At 39.2% G+C, this 20,120-nt stretch overlaps 3 protein-coding genes across 3 annotated transcripts; 1 reads left to right on the forward strand and 2 right to left on the reverse strand.

Moving 5' to 3' along the window:
• Positions 1-62: 62 nt before the first annotated feature.
• Positions 63-4,235, reverse strand: chid1 (chitinase domain containing 1). Its single transcript, XM_063479566.1, has 12 exons — positions 3,828-4,235; positions 3,515-3,658; positions 3,028-3,160; positions 2,883-2,927; positions 2,689-2,795; positions 2,535-2,596; positions 2,357-2,446; positions 2,133-2,234; positions 1,896-2,045; positions 974-1,054; positions 825-867; positions 63-738 (listed from the first exon to the last, which is right to left on the reverse strand). The coding sequence occupies exons 1-12, from the start codon at positions 3,930-3,932 to the stop codon at positions 640-642; spliced, it is 1,161 nt and encodes a 386-aa protein (XP_063335636.1). The 5' UTR covers positions 3,933-4,235; the 3' UTR covers positions 63-639.
• A 122-nt stretch (positions 4,236-4,357) lies between these two features.
• On the forward strand, positions 4,358-11,525 carry ighmbp2 (immunoglobulin mu DNA binding protein 2). Its single transcript, XM_063479570.1, has 16 exons — positions 4,358-4,471; positions 5,208-5,290; positions 5,530-5,699; positions 6,157-6,352; positions 6,439-6,536; positions 6,686-6,849; positions 6,947-7,147; positions 7,230-7,371; positions 7,458-7,632; positions 8,413-8,595; positions 8,687-8,805; positions 8,900-8,994; positions 9,711-9,834; positions 9,961-10,770; positions 10,866-11,065; positions 11,198-11,525. The coding sequence occupies exons 2-16, from the start codon at positions 5,214-5,216 to the stop codon at positions 11,393-11,395; spliced, it is 2,952 nt and encodes a 983-aa protein (XP_063335640.1). The 5' UTR covers positions 4,358-4,471; positions 5,208-5,213; the 3' UTR covers positions 11,396-11,525.
• A 60-nt stretch (positions 11,526-11,585) lies between these two features.
• LOC134631822 (zinc-binding protein A33-like) lies at positions 11,586-17,143 on the reverse strand. The gene is made up of 6 exons (XM_063480377.1): positions 17,132-17,143; positions 14,633-14,779; positions 14,261-14,491; positions 12,429-12,451; positions 12,229-12,347; positions 11,586-12,145 (listed from the first exon to the last, which is right to left on the reverse strand). The coding sequence occupies exons 1-6, from the start codon at positions 17,141-17,143 to the stop codon at positions 11,595-11,597; spliced, it is 1,083 nt and encodes a 360-aa protein (XP_063336447.1). The 3' UTR covers positions 11,586-11,594.
• Between the last annotated feature and the right edge of the window lie 2,977 nt (positions 17,144-20,120).

Consider the following 20,120-nt stretch of genomic DNA (forward strand, 5'->3'; position numbering starts at 1 on the left):
AAACATTTATTTTGAACAAGTATCAGAAAAATGCTGGGTCAGAAAGAGATGTTTGGCAAAACTGCAACATACCACTTCGTTATTTGTTGATGCTGTTATTATAAACCGAGTAAAAGCAACATAGGATTGTGTAGATTCAAACATAATAAAAAATAAAGCATCAGGAGCAGATGTATTGTTGCTGATGGATGAATCTTTTTAAGAGCACAGATGATTTTAGGCGTTGGACTGAAGCGATGTCGCAGATGTCTGAAGGCCTCCAAATATAAATAAACCCTTATTTAAAATGGATACATACTGATAATCATGCAGCTTCTTTTGTTGAATGCAGAGATGTACTAATCTGTACTTTCTTTTTTTTTTTTTTTAAATCGTATCATCACAGAAAAGAAATAAAATACACTGAAGTACCTTTTTTTGTTGGTTGCAGATGCCTAAAAATAAACCGCCGCGTCATTCAAGAGCTCGATACATTCACGACCCTCAAACAAGTTGAGCGTTAATTAAACCCCGTCAGTGGCTCACTGCAGATGTCGAGATAGGAAAAAATAAAACAGCACTGACTTCAATGACAAAAAAAAAAAAAAAATATTGTGTCAATAATCCGAGATTCACAGTGTTCGCCAACAAGTCCAACTCTTATAGCAGGTCGTAGAAATAATCCAGTCCTTGTCCCAATTCCCACAAGGAAATTCCTGTTCCCAGTTCAGCAGCTAAAGAAATCCTCAGGTAGATTGACTGTAAAAGAGTTGAAATAATATTAATCACTCATTGATGATTAATACTCCTACTATTCTTTTAATTGCAGAAGTGAACAGTTTTACCTTCAGTGAAGGGTAGTACACCACATGCTTAACTGCATTGTTCCTAAAATAAAAGGCAAAGGACAGGATATTTAATCAAGAAAAGCTCTTGGGACATTTAAATAATCTCGAAATATTGTTTAAACCCTGATGTTTTATGAAATTAATACCTCTTGTAAGTGAAGTAATGCTCTGCGGAGTATTCATCCCAGAGAACCTTTGGCCTGTGTTCTCGCAAAATCTCGATGTACCTGCAGGAAACCACAGACGAGTGTGGTAAGAGGCTTCAAGTCCATATCAAAGTTCTCAATCGACTCTTTACTCCAACTTCTCGCCATTTTGTACTATAAATAAAAACCTCATGCTACTTGCAGTCAGAAAATTATGTTTAGTACTGTGAAAAAGTCCTGAGCCACACCGTAATTCTTTTTATTTTGCTAAAAGAAAGGGAACCAATTTTTTTTTTAAATCCATGCAAACATACATGGAATTACCAAAGTTTCTACAATTCTAATGAGCTTGAAAGTCAACACAGTCTGAATGCTATGCAGTAAATTTTTAAGGATGCTGCACACCATGTCGAGGTATGCTGAGTTTACTCTTTGAGAATCACCTTTTTATTGCAAAAATATGATTTTGTGTCTTAAACTCCAAAACTGGTTCTTTGCTAAGTCGTCTACTATGTGTAGACACAACACTAGTTCGTCCTTCGAGTTAGGTACCTTTTTTATGCTTGAGTGATTTATAGATCAGTGTTAAGTGGTTTAACAAACAAACAAAAAAAACAGTAATGGAAATGGTCAGGACTGGACTGAAAATGTGTGAAAAAGCAGGAAAAGACTTTTCCAGAGTTATGATATTTCATTTTTAAGGGAAATATTGGAATTTTAAAGGAGGAATCCCTTTAAAGTTTTCATGGCCCCAGAGAGAGCCAGAGAGTCAAGGTTATTAAACCGTCCATTTTAAATTATTGTATCTTTGTATTATTTTATGGTCTTGACCTTACAATATAAATCACCTTGAGGCAACTGTTGTTGTAATTTGGTAAAAGCTGTTTAAAGTATTGCAGCAATAGCCAGAGTTTCAGCTCACCTTGTTCCCAGGACTGGCTCTGTTCCCTGGCTTGCAAAATCAAGGCCGTACAGATTGAGTCCAAGCAGAATCTTCTCCCTCCACTGAGAGTTTGGTGCAAGCTGGAGGACACAGTCTCTGACCCAGGGCAGCGGAGAGCTAGGGCCCGGCCTATAAAACCAACAGCACACAACTCAGAAAACTGGATTAACGCCAGTTTGAATCCTCTTGTAGCATCACCTGTGCCCATGTACTCACCTGGCACCGCTGGAATAGTCATATGTCATGAGACTGAATCCATCGACGACTGGGGCCAACTGCTCAAACTCCTCCCTGCCAAACATACCCGGCTGCCCTGTGCTGATAATTCACAGGAAAAACAAATCTAAACCAGTCACACTGATTGTTTTTGTTGTTGTTGTTTGGGGGGGGGGGGGGGGTTCAGCATTTATAGCTGCTGAATGCAAAATAAATGAATTCACCTTGTTACTGCTGGTGGAATAACAAGAATGCAGTCTAATCTTTTAGCTTTCAAAGTCTCGCATATGTGTTTCACCAAATGGACCAGTTCCCTGTGTGGGTAGATCAGAAATGCTTGATTATTGAGTAACCTCAGACAAAGCAAAACTTATGATCAGGGCTTGCAACAGAATCACTCACTTTCTTTTGTTACCTCCCAGCTGACTCCACAACTCCAAAGTGAAGCCATCGAAACCTTCAGTCTGCAAAACCACGGTATTTACGTTAATCAGTCACTGAATAAACCAAAAAAAAGGTTTCATTGGAATTAAAGACACAAACGCTACTTGTTTACTTTTGCAACATCCACCAGCTCAGTTCCCAACTCGTCAATTTCATCCTCACTTCCAAATACTGCCATGTAGTCCTGGTAGGACCAGCCATCAAATAAGAGCCGAGGCACTGATGGTTAAAAAAGAAAATGAACTAATCTGAATCCACACAATCAGACTTGAGTACCTGTGGGCAGTAAAGTTGGCATTCACTCACCAATCGTGACTTTTTTGTTAGACTTGCGTACAGCTTTGACCCAGCCTGAAAAGATCAAAAGACGCTCTTTTACCTCATGTTCATCCGTGACTTAAGGTGAGGCTTTAATCAGTGATAAAGTTAAGGAAAAAAGTGGATCATCTGCCTGGATCGTGATCGTGGAGTCCCGTAACGTCAAAGGTTTCAGGTCCTCGTCTGCGCAGCTGAAGCCACACCGGTGACACCGAAGTCAGCTTGGACCCAAACATCTTGGCAATGTCATAGCCGTGGGAATTCCACTGCAGGATGAGAAAAATAAGTTGTGTCTTTGACTGTGCTGAAAGGTACATATGAAACCCTAAAGGGCAGGTTTTTAATTTTCTTACGTGACCGTAAGCATATTAAATTAAAGTGTTACCACTCCAGTGTCATAGATGGGGGGGATTGGATAGATTTTTTGGTGACAGCTAATAAAGATTAAGAAATTAGAATGTGATTATCAAACCAGTTTATGATTCATTATCTATAAACTGATAAATCTACTCACTGGAGATCACATGGCTGTGGTCTGTCCCATCACTTATACTATTGTCACACGTTTAAATTCAGCAGGAGAACAAGGAGATACAATTGTGACTGGATTCCAGACTTACGGGTGTCACATATCCAAGCACTGGTCCTTGAAACGTTTTCTTGATGTGTGCACAGTATCTCTTTTCCTCCTTCGCTATGTCTTTCCAGTGCGGGTCTGACACAACAAGGTTTCTCTCCAGTACAGATAATTCTGCTGGAGATGTCTAAACAAGTGAGATCAAAGAGAAAAGAGCCCGTTTCAGTAACAGATAACCACGACAGGACGGAGACAGGAGACCAAGGACATTTTAGGCAAACGCATTCAGACCTGTTTGACCTGACAGCACAGAACAGCTCGAACCAGTTTAAAGATTAAGACCTGAAGTTACTCACCTCAGCTTCAGCTTTGTGCGACTTCTTTGCATCGCTTTTTGAAAGTGTGGCACTGACCAGCCAGCAGCATGAGACGATATGAAGGAAGACTAACGAGGCTCTCATTTCCAAAAAGCCAATTAAAAAAACACAGAGCAGATAAATATAAGATTGGCTAGCTGAGGTCTGCAGATTTGCAGTGCAAGTGCTTCCTTCCTTTACTGGGATGTGTGAGATTAGAAACCACCATATCCTCCCGCGGCCTGAAATCCTGCAGAGCAATAACCCAAAGCGGCCCGGCTCGTCCTGCTAAAACATACTACCCGAAATAACCATAAACAGACTGAAAGCTTTGGATGTCAGGCGGTTGCTGTCTGTTTGACTGACAACTTATCTCAACGTGTTTCTGAAGCGTCAGCCTCGCCAGGAAACTTCCGGGTTTTGCGTTTTTCAAAATAAAAGGCGCGTGTTTGTGTCATCCGAGCCTATAGGTGGCAGTGTGGCGAGTTTATCAACCAGTAAAACACAAACAAGGAAGAGAACAGGAACCAAACAAATCCACCTGAGTAATGACAGAGAGGAGGGTGTTACATTTCCAAGTTATTTTACACGATTAAACAACGTTAAATTTGGCTTTTCTGTCTTTAGGTTTCAGGCACTAACAGGTAAGTGCAGTTCTCGCTTGCTAACTGCTCGTAAAGTAAAATGACCGTGGCTGTGATGTCAGCATTTAGCTTTAAGATGTTTGTGCATTGAAACGATTTACCTATACCCTGCTTCTTTTTTTAAGGGTTACTTTCATCTATGATAAGTAAGAGTGGGTCCTAGTGCTTTTTATTTTACAACTTTTTAATGTAATTTTCGTTTTTCCTTTGTTTGTTTTTTTGTCGTTTTCCCAAAATTAAAAATAAAATAAATACAGTAGTGGGTGTACAGGCTAGTAGATTCAGTTTCGGACGAATTATTTAGGAGGAGAAGTACAGAAAAAGTAAAAAAAAATATTTAAATATGGTTAAAAGACCAAATTTAACCTGTGTAGTACTATGATCATGAATAACTGTTATTGCTTTGCATACAGACGTTTTTATCTTGTTTGCTTTTTGTTTTTTGTCTTTTTTCGTAGAACATTAAATAAATTTTTTGTAACACAGAGAAGTGATGTATAGTAATACAACTGTAAAACAGTTAAACAGAAGGTAGAAGATGCGTTAAAGTTGGAAGCAAAACTATACTTTAGCATTAAAGTGGGTGAAATGTCGATTTAACTAATCCACAAATCACAAAATTAAGATTATTTATCAAATATAATCTGTTGCACATTATAAATATTATAGCATGTAGAGATGTTTTTCTAAAAATCAGATGATGTGCTAGAGACTTCTTGTTCTGTTACCATTTCAGTGAGTGATGGCCTTGGAAAAGTTTGTGTCCAAGACACTCGAGCTTCTGCAGGAGGAGCGGGAGGCTGAGATAGAGGAGACCAGGTATGTAATGTGACATCTGCACTGTCAAACAGTCACACTGCAGATTTAGTTTGCTGAACTGTGCGACATAAAGATGTTTTTATTATTTTTATTTAAAATGGATGTTTTCAGAGAGTTTAAGGTATTGTTTTAAAGAATGCATTTGTTTAGAAACACAAAGATTTCTCCTGGAGATAATATAAAACTAAATCTTGTCATCCACAGTTGTTACTCGTGATTGCCCTTTTTTGTGCCCCCAGAGTATGGCAGGAGAACATTTCTCTCAAGGATCTTCAAAACAAAGGTGTTTGCCTGCTGAAACTGCAGATAGGAAGTCAGTCCACAGGCCTCTATGGCCGCACAGTCGTCATCTTGGAGCCAAGAAAGCATCTTGGGTTCTCATCTCTGCCGAGCAACAGCTTCGGACCTGGTGAGATTGACGTCTGTTTTTACTTTACGAGGCAGAGTGCTCAGCTTTAAGGCCCTTTTCCTTTTAAGATTAGGCTTAAAATTGTCTTCTTTAATAAAGCTTATAGTTAAGGCTGGATCAGGTAACCATGAATCCACCTTTAGTTATCCTGTAACAGGACTAGGCTCTCTTCCACAGTTTGTCTTTTTGCCTGTCTCCCCTCCTTCACCACCAACAAGTCGCAGCAGATGGCTGCCCCTTCCTGAGCCTGGTTCTGTCAGAGGTGTCTTCCTGTTAAAAGGGAGCTTTGCTTTCCCACTTTTGTCAAGTGCTTGCTCAAAGGACATCTCCATTATTATAGAGTTTTACCTCACAATATAAAGCACCTTTAGAACTGGTTGTTCTGATTTGCACTATATAAATAAAATTTAATTAATTTATGTTTATATTACAGTGAGGTATGTGTCTGTCTTTGCAGGTGATATAGTTGGCTTGTATGACACTACCGGATGCACTGCAGCCTCACAGATCAGTACTGGGATTGTGACAAGGGTCGGCCAAGCATCTATAAGTGTGGCCTTTGATGATTTAAAGGATGGCCACAGTTTTGATTCAGATGCACTTTACAACCTTTTAAAGTTAGCAAACGATGTCACTTACAAACGAATGAAACGGTGAGGAATATCTGTAACCAAAAATACCTCGGTGCATGTGAATCAGTACACCTTTGAAACTTAACCCATGGGGTTTCTGCTTGCAGTGCTTTGAATACATTAAATGGATACAACAATGGACCAGCTTCCAATTTAATAAGTGTTCTCTTTGGAGACACAAAACCTACTTCTCAGTCACAACCAAGTGAGTAAATATTATTTCCTGTTTTAATTAAATGATGGTTTAGAAATCTAAGTTTTGATATGCATATACAGAATACTGTTAAGTTTAAAACTTAATAACTTTTATAAACATTCAGTGCATTGGTGTTTGCCTCTGTTTTGTTTCATCAGATAAGGTTGAATTCTTTAACTCAAACTTGGATGACTCCCAAAGAGAAGCTGTATCCTTCGCTCTGTCACAGAGAGAGCTGGCAGTGATTCATGGGCCTCCGGGCACTGGGAAGACCACCACTGTGGTGGAGATCATCCTGCAAGCTGTCAAACAGGGGCAAAAGGTGCAAAAATGTGAATTTATTAGTGTATAAAGAAGAATGTTATCAATGCCACAGCTCTAATCTAGACAGGATCACTTTGGCTCTTGTGACTGTGCAGGTACTGTGCTGTGCTCCTTCAAATGTGGCGGTGGATAATTTAGTGGAGAGGTTAGCCCAGTGCAAAGCCAAGGTCCTGAGGCTGGGTCACCCGGCCAGGCTACTGGAGTCCATACAGAAACATTCACTGGATGCCATCCTGGCTCAGAGTGACAACGCAAACATCATCGCTGAGATCCGGAAGGACATTGATAAAGCATTTGTGAGTATTATAGTGTGGTGTCCCGCTAACATGTCATTTTAGTGCCGTCTCAAATGATTTGTGATGTTGTGATTGTTCCAAGACGGGAATGAAAAAGGAGAAAGGAGAACGGGGGAACTTGAAACGAGAAATAGGAGAGCTGAGAAAAGAGCTGAAAAGCAGAGAGGCAGCAGCCATCGCCCAGATCCTTAAAAGTGCTGACGTTGTGTTATCAACCAACACAGGTGAGTAATGGCCCGATGACAGTGTCATTCAGATGCTGGAGTAATGATGAAAGGTAATCTGAGAGCGCTTGTCTGCGTGTGTGCAGGTGCCTGTGATGACGGGCCTCTGAAGTTCCTGCCAACTGAACATTTTGACTGGGTGGTGATAGACGAGTGTGCTCAGGCACTGGAGAGCAGCTGCTGGATCGCCCTGCTTAGAGCGCGCAAGTGCATCCTGGCTGGAGACTACAAGCAGTTACCACCTACCATTAAATCACAAATGTAAAAAATTTAAGTTTGGGTTTTTTATGCATTCATAATATTAAGCATTTGGTATCTATACCGTTGTGACTTTTTTTCCTCAAGTCCCAGAAGTTTTTAACCTTAAAATACACTATTTAGCATTTATCTATTGCCAGTATGTAAATGAATTGTAACATAACCTGAATAATGAGACCTTCACCGCCTCGCACAGTTGCTTTTATTAAACCTCTGGAGTTAAAAGTGGAGGGCAAAATCCAAAGGATGTCACTAGAAATAGTTTTTAGAATTTTAATTTTTCCTTTAAAAAACACTTTTGACACATTTTCTGAAGCATTCAGATTTCTGATTATAAAAACAACAAGCTTGGTTAAAGAATAGGTTACATAGTTTTCCAGTCTGTTGCTTTTAAAAACACCGAAACAGGTTTTTCTAGCTCTAATCAGCTCTTCTGTGTGCACTGGTGGTTCAGAGATCCTGTCCTAATGCACTTTTAATCCCAGTATCAAATCATCAGTTATAGAAAGAAGTCATTGATGCGCCATCCATTTTTTTCCACTTTTCCAATTCAGGGTTGTGCAGGGCGGTAACCTATTCCAGTTGTCACAGGGCGAGAGGCAGGGTACAGCAGGGATCTCTCCTGGTATTCTGGCTTTCTCCCACAGCCCAAAGATATGCAGTTAGTGGGGTTGGGTTAAATGGGTATTCTAAATTGGCCGTTGATGTGAATGCGAATGAGGCTGGTTTTCAGGAATTAAAATGTAAATCTGTGAAATTTTTATGTTGTTCTGTTGCATACAGGGCTGCATCAAAAGGCTTATCTCTGAGTCTTATGGAGAGACTTATCCAGATGTACGGGGACTCGGTGGTTCGTATGCTGACAGTTCAGTACCGCATGAACAGTGCCATTATGCAGTGGGCCTCCAAGGAGATGTACCATGGAAGACTGACCGCTCACAGCTCTGTGGAGGGACATTTACTGAAGTGAGACTCAATGTATTATTTTAAAGCATCTCATATTTGTTCTGGTGAAGGATGAATCTTTGGATTCATTTAAAAATGTCGCTCAAAACAGAGATCTAGCAGGAGTCGCATGCGTTGAAGAGACCAGCACGCCGCTGCTTCTTATTGACACAGCAGGGTGTGGTCTGAGTGAAATGGAGGTCGCAGATGAGCAGTCCAAAGGCAACACAGGTTATTCTTTTTTAATTTTAGCTTGTAAACGAGCAATCTATGTTTACTGCTTATGTGGTATGACAGTTTAACAGCGTGTGATCTGTTTGCTCAGGTGAGGTCGACATCGTCGATCTGCACATAAAAGCTCTGACTGAAGCTGGAGTTAAAGCTAAAGACATAGCTGTTATTGCTCCATACAATCTACAAGTAAGTTACAGAAATGAGACTGGCAGCACCAAAAGTAACTGATTGGTTTCAAAATTCCAGGGAGAATTATTAAAAATTTTCCTGAAGGTCAGATCATCATAGCACAGTGATTAGGGAAATGCAAAAAGGATGTAAAGACTAGTATAACGAATGACTTTCTCCTAGGAGTAATTAAGTAACTTAATGCATTACTTTAAAGAAAAGTGATATGTGTAATACATTACTTAAAAAAATAAAAAATAAATAATGCCCCCAACACTGATCACAACAAAGAGGAGAAATACCTCCAACGTGCACAAACATTTGACCACACAGCGTGTAATAAATTTGCATGTATGTATGTAAAACATCTTTCCCTTTGATAAAAATAAACACCCAAAGCTTTATCATTTAAATGGTACATGGTAAACACACTGGTACTTATATAATGCCTTTCTACTTAATTTTGAGCACTCAAAGCCCTTTCTAAGTCTCATTCAGCCAATCAAACACATTCATACAGTTCTTTTATCTAACATTCACACACTCACACTGCAATTGGTGGCAACTCGGGCTTCAGTATCTTGCCCAAGGATACTTCGACACAGGTGGACCCATCAATCCACCGACCTTCTAATTGGTAGACATTCCGTTATACCACTTAAACCACAGCTGCCAAGGAAAATCGATATAACAGTGCTGTTTTGAATATAACAACCATTTTTCTCTCCGTACAGGTCGATCTTCTGCGTCAGAAACTTTCTGCAACGCATCCAGAGCTCGAGATAAAATCAGTGGATGGATTTCAGGGCAGGGAAAAAGAGGCTGTCGTGTTGTCGTTAGTTCGATCCAACAGAAAAGGTAATTCATGACATTCCTTTTAATTCTGTCACAGAATTGTAGATGTTAGCTGCATTAAACATAAACAACAGTTTATCTTTCTACTCACAATTTTTTTTTTTTTTCCACTGATTCCATTTGTTTTAGGTGAAGTTGGATTTCTAGCAGAGGACAGAAGGATAAATGTTGCCGTTACTCGTGCAAGACGACACATCGCTGTCGTGTGTGACACTCAAACCGTTCAGAATCACGGTTTTCTGAAATCCCTGATTGATCACATGACTGAGTTTGGTGAGGTCAGAACAGCGTTTGAGTACATTCAAGACATCGTACCACAAAACTACACCCGTGACCACAAAGATGCGAAAACTGCCTCTTCCAGCACCTCCACATCTACCAAACACAAGGTCAAGGATCAGCCCTCCAGTAAAGCAAAGCCAGGACAGAAAAAATCTGCTGGTAGCAGCAGCAAGGAAAATGCAACTGGTTCAGAGAAGCAAACAAAGTCTAGCACATCAGCAGAGCAAGAGCAGAGTAAGGGCAGACGTGCTGAGATCAGAGAGCAGGTGGAAAGGTTTATAAAGGACTTAAACCAGAGTGAGCTACAGTTTCCGTCATCATTTAATTCTCATGACCGCCTGCTGGTCCATGAGATCGCTGAGGAGCTGGGCCTCATGCACGAGAGCAAAGGGGAGGGAAGTGAGAGGTGTATCACTGTCTCCAGACCCCCAGTGTCAAAACCAGCCAAAGAAGAAGCACGAGCACCAACGGAAGAGGAAGAGGAAACGGTCCCAGATTCAAAAAGTGAGCCATCGTCTCAACCCCTCTTAGACCTGAAAAGTTTACATTTAGAGAGGATGAAGAGGGAGCAGAAGAAAAGGGAAGAAAATACTCAACAGAAAAAGCAACAGAACAACATTCATCCAGCTCAAGCCCACTCATCAAAAAAAGCAAAAGGTTTGCATCAGAAGCGTCAAAACAAAGCATTTAAAGGTGTTTTCTTACCCATCAGCTTTCTAACAGTTTAACTCTGCATCATGTTTCAACCTCAGGTAAAAATCAAGCCAAGGCAGGGGCCTGCGACATCGCTGCTGCCTCTGCTCCAGATGATGACTTCGACACACTCATCAGTAGTGTCATGAAGGCCGACAGTGTTTGTAGTTTTGTCAAGTGCAAAGCATCTGTGCTAACACTCGGGCAGCTCTGCTTGTTCTGCAACAGGCAGTATTGTCTCAGTCATCATATACCAGAGGTAAGAGCCATGCCTCAACTGAGTAGTATGTTTGACGTGTAGGTTAACAGGTAACACCTGCCAAGCATCTGTGGAATTTTTTTTTTTTTTTTTACTTGAAAGTCTGATTGACGTCTTGCAAATACTTTTCAGGTGCACGGCTGTGGAGATAAAGCCAAGTCTCATGCTCGAATGAGGATAAGTAAAGAGGGTGTTCTTTATGCTGGGAGTGGGAAGAAAGACAAATCTATGGACCTCAATAAGAAAGCCTATCTGCAAAGAAAATTGGACTCTAAGCTAAAAGACATGGCGTCACAGAGGAAGCCAAAAAGCAAAGAGAAGGATGGTTAATGCCACCACTTGACACTAAATTTAAATAAATTTAAAGACTTTGTTCTGAGAAAGCTAAAAGAGTGTTTGAAATTGTTTCTTTTCTTGCTCTTTGGACCTCAGTTTGATACAGTGCAGTACGATTTCCTGCTGAAAAACTCTTATTTAAATAAATAATTTTAATTACAAAACATTTTCATTGTGTTTCAGAAATGGGAAACTATTCTACTTTCACTTTAATTATCTGGGGACAGATTGTCAATGGACTTGCATTTTGCACATCCTTACACAATCCGGGGGAAAAGTAGGGGAAAACCTTCTCAGTAAATTTGTCTTTGAATGTGTGGATCTTTGTAGAATCTGCAGCATTGATGAAAACGATTTTTCCCTTCTCGTAGTCCAGCTCTACTGTAATCCTGTTGGGCTTCTCCTTCATTGGGAGCTTGGAGCGAGGTGTGGTCTGTGCCCACAGTGAGTCTCCATTGCTCAAGCCAATTACCCAGAAACCCTCAGCAGGGCTGAGGAAGATGGTATTCTTTCTTTGGATGGAGTCTAGAACCACTCCAATGTACCAGTCTTTGCCTTGGCCCATATCTACAGTCCAGCTGTGCTTTCCAGATGTAAAACCAGTGGCTCCCAGCACAGAAATACGGTTGATGAGACGTTCAGGATTGTTGGGTAGGAGCTTCTTGCTGCTGTATTGCACACAGGACAGTTCTTCAGAGAACTTTAAGTTGGACTGGGCAGTGTTTGGATCCAAAACAACAGGAACTGGAAACCATAATATTCAGTTAGTTGAAAATATGATAGAATTTAGAGTTAACTTTAGAGTAAAAATTTTTTCTTTAACCCACCACATCTGACAATGTCTTCCATCTTCTTCCAAATGTGAAAACTAAGCGATCCCAGATGCTTTGCAGAGTTTATCAGGATATCTCTGATAACCTCTGGCTCTCCAATTTTCCACTGAAGCCTGAAACATGTTAAAGTTGTTACAGCATTCTCTCATGGAAAGGATCAATGCTGATTTTAGCACATAGTGGGTTATGCTTACATTTTCTTTGTCTTCTTGTAGTCCTTAAGTTGAAGAGAGAATGTGAATAAGAGTACATTATGAAATCATGTGTGAAATAGAGTTGCACATCTGGAAATGGCTGAAAGTATTAAACCTGTACAGTAATTCAAAGCCACACATATGTACACTACCGTTCAAAAGTTTTAAAACACCTCAATTTTTTCAGTTTTGTATTGCAATTCAAGTCGTTCAACTCCAATGAATAGCTAAATTGGTACAAAGGTAAGTTGTGAACAGCCAGAGGCTAAAAAAAAAGGTAAGGTTACCCAAAACTAAAAAATAATGTACATTTCAAAGTTATACAAAAAGGCCGTGTTTTTTTTTGTTTTTGTGTTTTTTTAGAAACACAAAATGGGTTAACAATTAAAAGCTGTTCTGCAGCAACAGAGGTTGATCAAGCCTTGAAAGTTGGTGCTATTAATTCCTACAAGTGTTCCAACTTTTCTGGATTACTTACAACCCCCTCTGTCTGTGAGCTAACTATGACATCAGAATAAAACAAAGAGGCTTGCCTGGGCCATGAAACACCACTGCCATCGAGTAGGCAAAAGGATGGTTCCACAGTGTTTGGCATCAACTGTCAAACATGGAGGAAGAAGCGTGATGGTCTGCATTTATTCATAGTTCCTTCCAAAACATGCAAACTGCCTGTACTGCATGCACTTACGCACTCCCATACCATAATGTTCGATTTTGAACTTTACCCTGGAGGACACAGCGTCCACGATTATCAACAAGAACGTCTAATTTGGACTCGTCTGAACACGAGCAAATGAAGCAAATCAGAAGTGCCAAAACTGTAATTGCCAACTAAACTAGGTTTAAAAGTTCAAATTATGAGCTCTACACCAGGAAAAAAAACACTTTTACAGCCTGTATTTATGCGTTATGTAGTGTTAAAACAGGTACAATGCTGTGAAAAAGTATTTGCCCATTCCTGAGTTCTTTTTCTTTTTTTGGATTTCTCAACAAGATGAAGGTAACAAAGAAAGATTTGAGGCTCCAAAACAGGACACAAACTATTGGGTTACATCCATGGACACCGTAAGAGATGGGTGTAGCGATTTTGTAACTGGATGCAGTGAGTCGGTGCAGGTCTGACTGTCAAACCATACGCTCATTGATTAACAACTTGTCAATCACAAATTGATACTTCCTTTCTGACAAACAGTATAACCAAGATGTATGAAATGAACTCCTTTTTAAAATTTAATATGACCCTAAACACATAACTGAGACCATGAACTCAACAGGAAAGTGTTAACAGTAAAAGTAGAAAACGATATTTCTATAGACTTCAATGGGTCCAGAAGTCTTTTTGCAATCACAGGGATCACCCCCTGGTGGCCATTAAAAAGAACGCAGGTTTAAGGCACATTGAAGTTGGCTCCACTTGTCAGACGCTACATGTGTCTTTAAAACTGACCATACTGATTAACCAGTACAGTATAATAACATTTTGCATGTGGTCATCCAGACTATGGAAAATAGGTCTGTGAGAAATGCTTGTCTAACATTTTATGTTTTATGTCCAAGTGTGAATCCAAGAAATCTAAAAAATATGAAATTTTCAATTAAATAAATAAAGTTGGTAAACATTTTGTGCAAAAATTGATTTTGGTTAATATTCAGTAATTTTCTTGTTTGCATGTATACTAACTAAATACTTTTAATTTTACTGTTTTGTATGCTGTGTGTTATATTGATGTTCATTATCAACCTGGGCGTCCTGCTTAGCCATTTTCACTGTTTAAAAACCTTAGAAGTTAATATAAATAAAAACAGCTTGTAAATAATGATAGTAAATGTACCTGTAGAAGTTGTATATCCTGTGCTTTGAGAGCTGTTTCAATATCATTGATGGTGGAGGAGAGAGTGTTGATCTGCTCTTCAATGTTTTCCAGCTTCGTACACATGATTTGAGTCTTGGTTTCCTCCTCCTGTTTCAGTGCCTGCAATCTGGTGTTTTCCTCCTCCTTAAGGAACTGGTGGAGCTTCTTAAACTCTTCCTTGATCCCTGTCTCCGTTTCACATGCCTGCGTCTGTAATTTTAAAGAATGTGGGGTTTTTTAAGCTAGTAAATGGAAGGAATGTTTGTCATGCCGGGGATTTTTTCGTCAGAAGCAACATTAAAAAGTCCCAGTAAGAGTCAGCATTGTCTCACGAAACACAAAAACCTTTACCTGGATATAGGTTTTTATTTCCTCCCATTGTTCCTTTGTGTTGATTAGTACTCTGAGTTTTTTCTGTAAGGACTCGAGGCTGGCTGAGATTTCTGTCTGAAATGTACAAAGAAGAATTTCAAAATCTAGCTTTTTTCTGTGTAGTTCCTGATAATCAGTTTTCTTTGTGGTTTTGTTTAATATCACATTGAATTAAAATTGTTAATTATTTGAGTCATATTGGGTGCACTCATTTCACTATTTTCTTACATTTTACAAACATAAGAATAATGAGAATTTATGGAACAAATGACACATTACGTGATGATGGAAGTCATTAATTAAAGATCTGCTTCTGGCATTGTGATGTAAGTCTACCAACAACTTCACCCCAGTATTAGTTTTTTTAAATGTGTATTTTTACGTACCTTTTTCTGTTCAGCTGCTTCTTCTACTGGGCAGCAGACATGGACTTTGTGCTCTTTCGATTGTTGGCAGATAAGACAGACAAGCTCTTCATCATTGTGACAAAAACTATTCCGCTTCTGGTTGTGGAGAAAACATTTGTCTTGATTAGTGGTGGACATAACTGAGATCCTTTCTGTTTCCAGTTAAATAGTCACACTCTGCAAACAGTGGTGCACTTCCCTGGCTGAAGGCTCAGGTGTTTCTGCCAAGTGATGTTCTTTGATTCAGGTATTGTGACAGTAGGCGGTACAACTGGGAACATTTACAGCTTCCTGTAGAAGTTGGCCAACTAGTATAACTGGGTAATCATGCAAGTCATCCAGACATATAACCAAAGATGATATAGATGCAGACGTTGACTAATGTCCTCAATATATGCTTAAAAAAAAAAAAAATTCACAGAAACTTTACGTTCATTTCCAACTAGCTTTATTTTAATAATGTGCGTGTTCTGTTTATGAGTTTAAAATCATGAATGAGAAATGGCTGAATTAATCTTACTGATGGATCAGCTACTGATAACCACTGCAGCTCGTGTTCCAATCATTTATCTTCTTCCCCATTCCATCTACTGACTGCAAAAATATAGAGCCTGCACCATGAACATGGCTGCTTTATAATAACATAATAAACAATTTTGAGCGAATCCCGAATCCCAAGCAGAGAAGCCCAGACCTCCCTCTCCCCAGCCACCTCCTCCAGCTTGTCCGGGGGAACACCAAGGTGTTCCCAGGCCAGCCGAGAGATATAATCTCTCCAGCGTGTCCTGGGTCTGCCCCGGGGCCTCCTCCCGGTGGGACATGCCCGGAAAACCTCGCCCAGGAGGCGCCCAGGGGGCATCCTTGTCAGATACCCAAACCACCTCAACTGGCTCCTTTCGATGTGGAGGAGCAGCGGCTCTACTCTGAGCCCCTCCCGGATGGCCGAACTTCTCACCCTATCTCTAAGGAAGAGGCCAGCCACCCTTCGGAGGAAGCCCATTTCCGCCGCTTGTATCCGCACTCTCGTTCTTTCGGTCACTACCCACAGCTGGTGACCATCATCTAGCAGTCCTAAAATGTTGGAAGTTTTGGCACCTTACATCAAGATGCAGACATGCAGTGATGTTTGTCTGCAAAGTTGAGTAATATGACTAGTTGTGTAATTATTTCATCTTTGAAGGTTTGTGTGAAGAAGGAGTTTAACCCTCTGAGGTCCAGGGTATAATTCGTAGTTTTTGACTACTTTTGATTTTCACCTCTACATTTCACATTTAAAGAATATTTATCCTACCTTGTTTGGTATCATTCATTTTTTAAGCACATCCTCACATTATTTTCATTTTGACATACTATATTAACACAATTGATCTAAATTCAGACAAAAAACATAAAATCAGAGTAGAAAAAAGTTATATTTTTTACTGTAACAAACACAAACAAGTCTAGCGAATCATTGTCATAACTTGAAATGCAAATATAATTTGTAAATTTGTAAAGCTTCTACACACTAGGAGACTCTCCAACTACTACAATAATAGGACGACACCTCCTAGCGGTGCTATACCATAATAAGGGTCATTACAACAAGCAAACACACATCATCACTCTCGTGTTGAGCAACGCTACAGCTCCCTGCATCTGTTTGTTCAGTACAAAAAGACACACCATAGTCACTTAACCGGTGCAAGTCAACAATTCGGCACATTTGTCCCGTGGTCTGGCAAATGGTCGTAACAGTCAATGGCAGAATCCAAAGAGAAGCAAACCTGATGTCGCTAGCTGTAGATGCTATTTGTTTTTGCATTTTAATTTCAATTGTTTTTCTCTTGACTTCAAATCAAATTGATTCTGAACTTATATCAGATTATTTTAACATATGTTTCACATAAGCCTTTAATTTTCCTCTATGGAAGTGGAAAAAATGAGGATAAACCTAATGTCTATATTTTCAACCTTTTAGCAACATAAGAAAATATCAGTGCCAAATTTATTTGGCTCTAACTGGACAATGACAATTTTAATTAAGAAATAGCTAATAATTGGGGTATAATAGTGTTTATTAGGCTCTTACCATCACAGTCATGCAAACAACAGTTAAAAACCCAGCCAGTCACGGCAGATGGCTGCTCCTTCCCGAGCCTGGTTCTGCTGGAGGTTTCTTCCCAAAGGGGTGTTTTTCCTCCCCACAGTTGCCAAGTGCTTCCTCATACACTGTAAAATATAACTTGTTGTTTCAACTTAAAAATATGAGGTAAAGGGCTGCCTTAAAATTTTAAGTTAAGTCAAGAAATAGAGTTTGTTCTTATAACACAACCAATTGTTATCTTAATGAAAAATCACATGTTGTCTAAACTTTCATCTTAGTTTAGTTGACTGAGATTTATTAGTCAGTTCAACTCCTTTAATTGTCATCTTTACTTGGGAAAACCCTTTCAGCTAAATTAAAATAATCTATTGTTTAAACTCTTGTCCTAGTTCAGTTGACTTGGGTTTTTTAGTTAATTCAAATACTTTAGTAGTTCTTTTAACTTAGGAATCTATTTTAGCTTAACTAACATAATCTGTTAGCTAAGTTGATTTAAGTTTATTAATTAACTGAGCTCCTTAAGGTAGCTGAGTGAACTTGTAAATCAGTTTCATTTTAATTATCAGAGTTGATTGACTGGATGTAAAGAAAAATGTGTATTAAACATCTTAAGTTTTGTTTTGTTTTTTTTTGGCTTTCTAACATCCATTTCAGCAAAACTACCTGTTAGGTTTATCTTAGATCTCAGGTTTAAATATCTACATTCCTTTAAATTAATTTTCTGTTGTTTACAGAAAAAAAATAAAACCCCACAGATTCCATTAAAGTCTATCTGATCATTTCATACAGAAAGTTTGTTTTAAGAACATGACAAGACAATTACTCATGAGCACCCAACATTCACCATTTATTGTGCCATCTTAGTCATCTGAGAAACAGAAAAATCAGTGACGTAGCTCATCAGGCTCACAATCCATCAAAACTCAAAGGCTGCTCCCTGTGAAACAATAAATTTGAACTTGGTCTTGAGCCCAGTTTGGGTGAAGATGAAATTCTGACCAATACTCTAGGAGCAGTAGTGATTCTTGTGAAGTAACAACATAAAGTCTGCATTAATGTAATGTATCAACGGGACACTTGCTATTTTAGAAAAGTTATTCTTTACATTTACAAAATTTTTAAACTTCATTGTGCTCAGTCACACCTGTTAGCATAAAACTTGAAATATTAAAATAGTACAAAACCTTTGATAAGTGACAGTAAAGATCAGTTTATAACAACTAAGACATCAAACTCTTGTATTTGTCTTCGTTTACAATTGCAACAAATTCCACAGAACCAATATCTCTGAAAATGACTGCATGCTTCTGAAACATTTGATAATATGGATATTTCAGAAACATTAGTTTGAGTCTGCTCAATTGCAAAACAAAGGAAAAACTACTGACTTGCATGAGATAAGCATCTGCAAAGTCCAGCATTATATTGTTGTTCACATAAGTTTCTTAAACCATGAACAAATGAGTAATTGTCTAATCTGGAATGTAAAGTGTAGTCATTTAGTGACATACAAAAGTGAGAATGAGAACTTGCAAGAATAAAAAAACAAACAGTAAAATAAAAACTGTCCTTAACACTAAGGATCATACAATTACAGTTCTGCATGGCTTTCTGCAAGAGTCTGTTTCTTAGACCATGCACTAGTGAGATGCACTGCCTTCCACCAATGTTCATTAGGATGTTCTGAATGACTTCAAAGATGTCCTTAAGTTCCTTTGGATAGTGTATGTTGAGGGCAAAAAGAAGGCCCATCAGCATGGAAATGGCACTTGAGACATCCCTCAGATTAGACAGGATTACTGCTGCCTCAAGGACAACCAACACATCGATGTCTTCTTCTTTCACCATCGCAATGCCAACTTTCATCCTCTTAGAAAACGTGTCTTCAATACCTGTCGGCTATAAAAGGGTTCAAAGACAAAAAAAAAATAAAATTACACAATTACAATTACACAATATCCCGTGTGCTTAACAATTCATGTCTTTCCAAAGAAGAGCCATACTGATGCTTTGGATGATGGTGATTGGCTTTGGGTAACACTTATTAGTTGTTAAAGTTTTTTCAGAATGAGATATGCACCCCCATGTTACAAATCCATTTCTTGCTTTAAACAAAGACCATGTTCATAAATAACTGAGCATGTCTTCAATTGCAGAATTCAAACAAAATTTTCAATTTAAATGGTAAATGGCCTGTATTTGTATAGTGCTTTACTAGTCCCCTAAGGACTCCAAAGTGCTTTACACATTCAGTCATTCACACACATGGGTGGATGACTGAATCGTGACTCAAGAGTTGACAGTTCGTCTTATAATTGGAAGGTTGCCGGTTCGAGCCCTGGCTCCGACAGTTTCAGTCGTTGTGTCCTTGGGCAAGACACTTCACCTGTTGCCTACTGGTGGTGGTCAGAGGGCCCGGTGGTGCCAGTGTCCGGCAGCCTCGCCTCTGTTAGTGCGCCCCAGGGTGGCTGTGGCTACAATGTAGCTTGCCATCACCAGTGTGTGAATTTAAATCTACTTATGCTAAATATTGGCTGTGCTCTAAACCAAATCTGGCTGAGAATACATGAAATGTGCAAACTGCAGCTACACTACAGGATCAGATTATGGCTCCATAGACAATGCTTCTTTAATCAGTTTATTGATTAAAGTTTATTTTTTCCCCCTATATTAACAGCATGAAAAAAGAGCATATAGACATGGCTGAACAGGTTGCATAATTGGCACTGAATATCAACATCCACCTTTACCCAGCTGCCCAATGACTCTCGGCCAGTAACCTTTAATTGCTTACCCAGTCTACACAGTCTCTTTTCCAGGGTCCAGGACATTTCATTGTAGCAGCCACTGCAGCCCCTTAAATATCCTAATATCTCTGCCATTACAATATACAATGTGAGAAATCAAACGTAAAGCTGAAGTGAACAGTACAGCAGCGAAATGTCAAAGACCCTGGTGAAGACATGAATAAACA

This window comes from Pelmatolapia mariae, linkage group LG7, assembly GCF_036321145.2.
Source record: "Pelmatolapia mariae isolate MD_Pm_ZW linkage group LG7, Pm_UMD_F_2, whole genome shotgun sequence".
NCBI classification, from domain to species: Eukaryota; Metazoa; Chordata; class Actinopteri; order Cichliformes; family Cichlidae; genus Pelmatolapia; species Pelmatolapia mariae.

What these genes read in the sequence shown, in the direction of transcription:
- chid1 (XM_063479566.1), bottom strand. Translation starts at nt 3,932, where the DNA reads ATGAGAGCCTCGTTAGTCTTCCTTCATATCGTCTCATGCTGCTGGCTG. An exon ending in TGCTTGGATATGTGACACCC is followed by an intron (nt 3,161 to 3,514) that starts GTAAGTCTGGAA and finishes CTCATCCTGCAG; the next exon opens with TGGAATTCCCACGGCTATGA. An exon ending in GACTATTCCAGCGGTGCCAG is followed by an intron (nt 2,046 to 2,132) that starts GTGAGTACATGG and finishes TTGGTTTTATAG; the next exon opens with GCCGGGCCCTAGCTCTCCGC.
- ighmbp2 (XM_063479570.1), top strand. Translation starts at nt 5,214, where the DNA reads ATGGCCTTGGAAAAGTTTGTGTCCAAGACACTCGAGCTTCTGCAGGAG. An exon ending in ACTTACAAACGAATGAAACG is followed by an intron (nt 6,353 to 6,438) that starts GTGAGGAATATC and finishes TTCTGCTTGCAG; the next exon opens with TGCTTTGAATACATTAAATG. An exon ending in TGTGTTATCAACCAACACAG is followed by an intron (nt 7,372 to 7,457) that starts GTGAGTAATGGC and finishes GCGTGTGTGCAG; the next exon opens with GTGCCTGTGATGACGGGCCT.
- LOC134631822 (XM_063480377.1), bottom strand. An exon ending in AAATAAAAACCTATATCCAG is followed by an intron (nt 14,492 to 14,632) that starts GTAAAGGTTTTT and finishes TTAAAATTACAG; the next exon opens with ACGCAGGCATGTGAAACGGA. An exon ending in AGGATATACAACTTCTACAG is followed by an intron (nt 12,452 to 14,260) that starts GTACATTTACTA and finishes CTTCAACTTAAG; the next exon opens with GACTACAAGAAGACAAAGAA.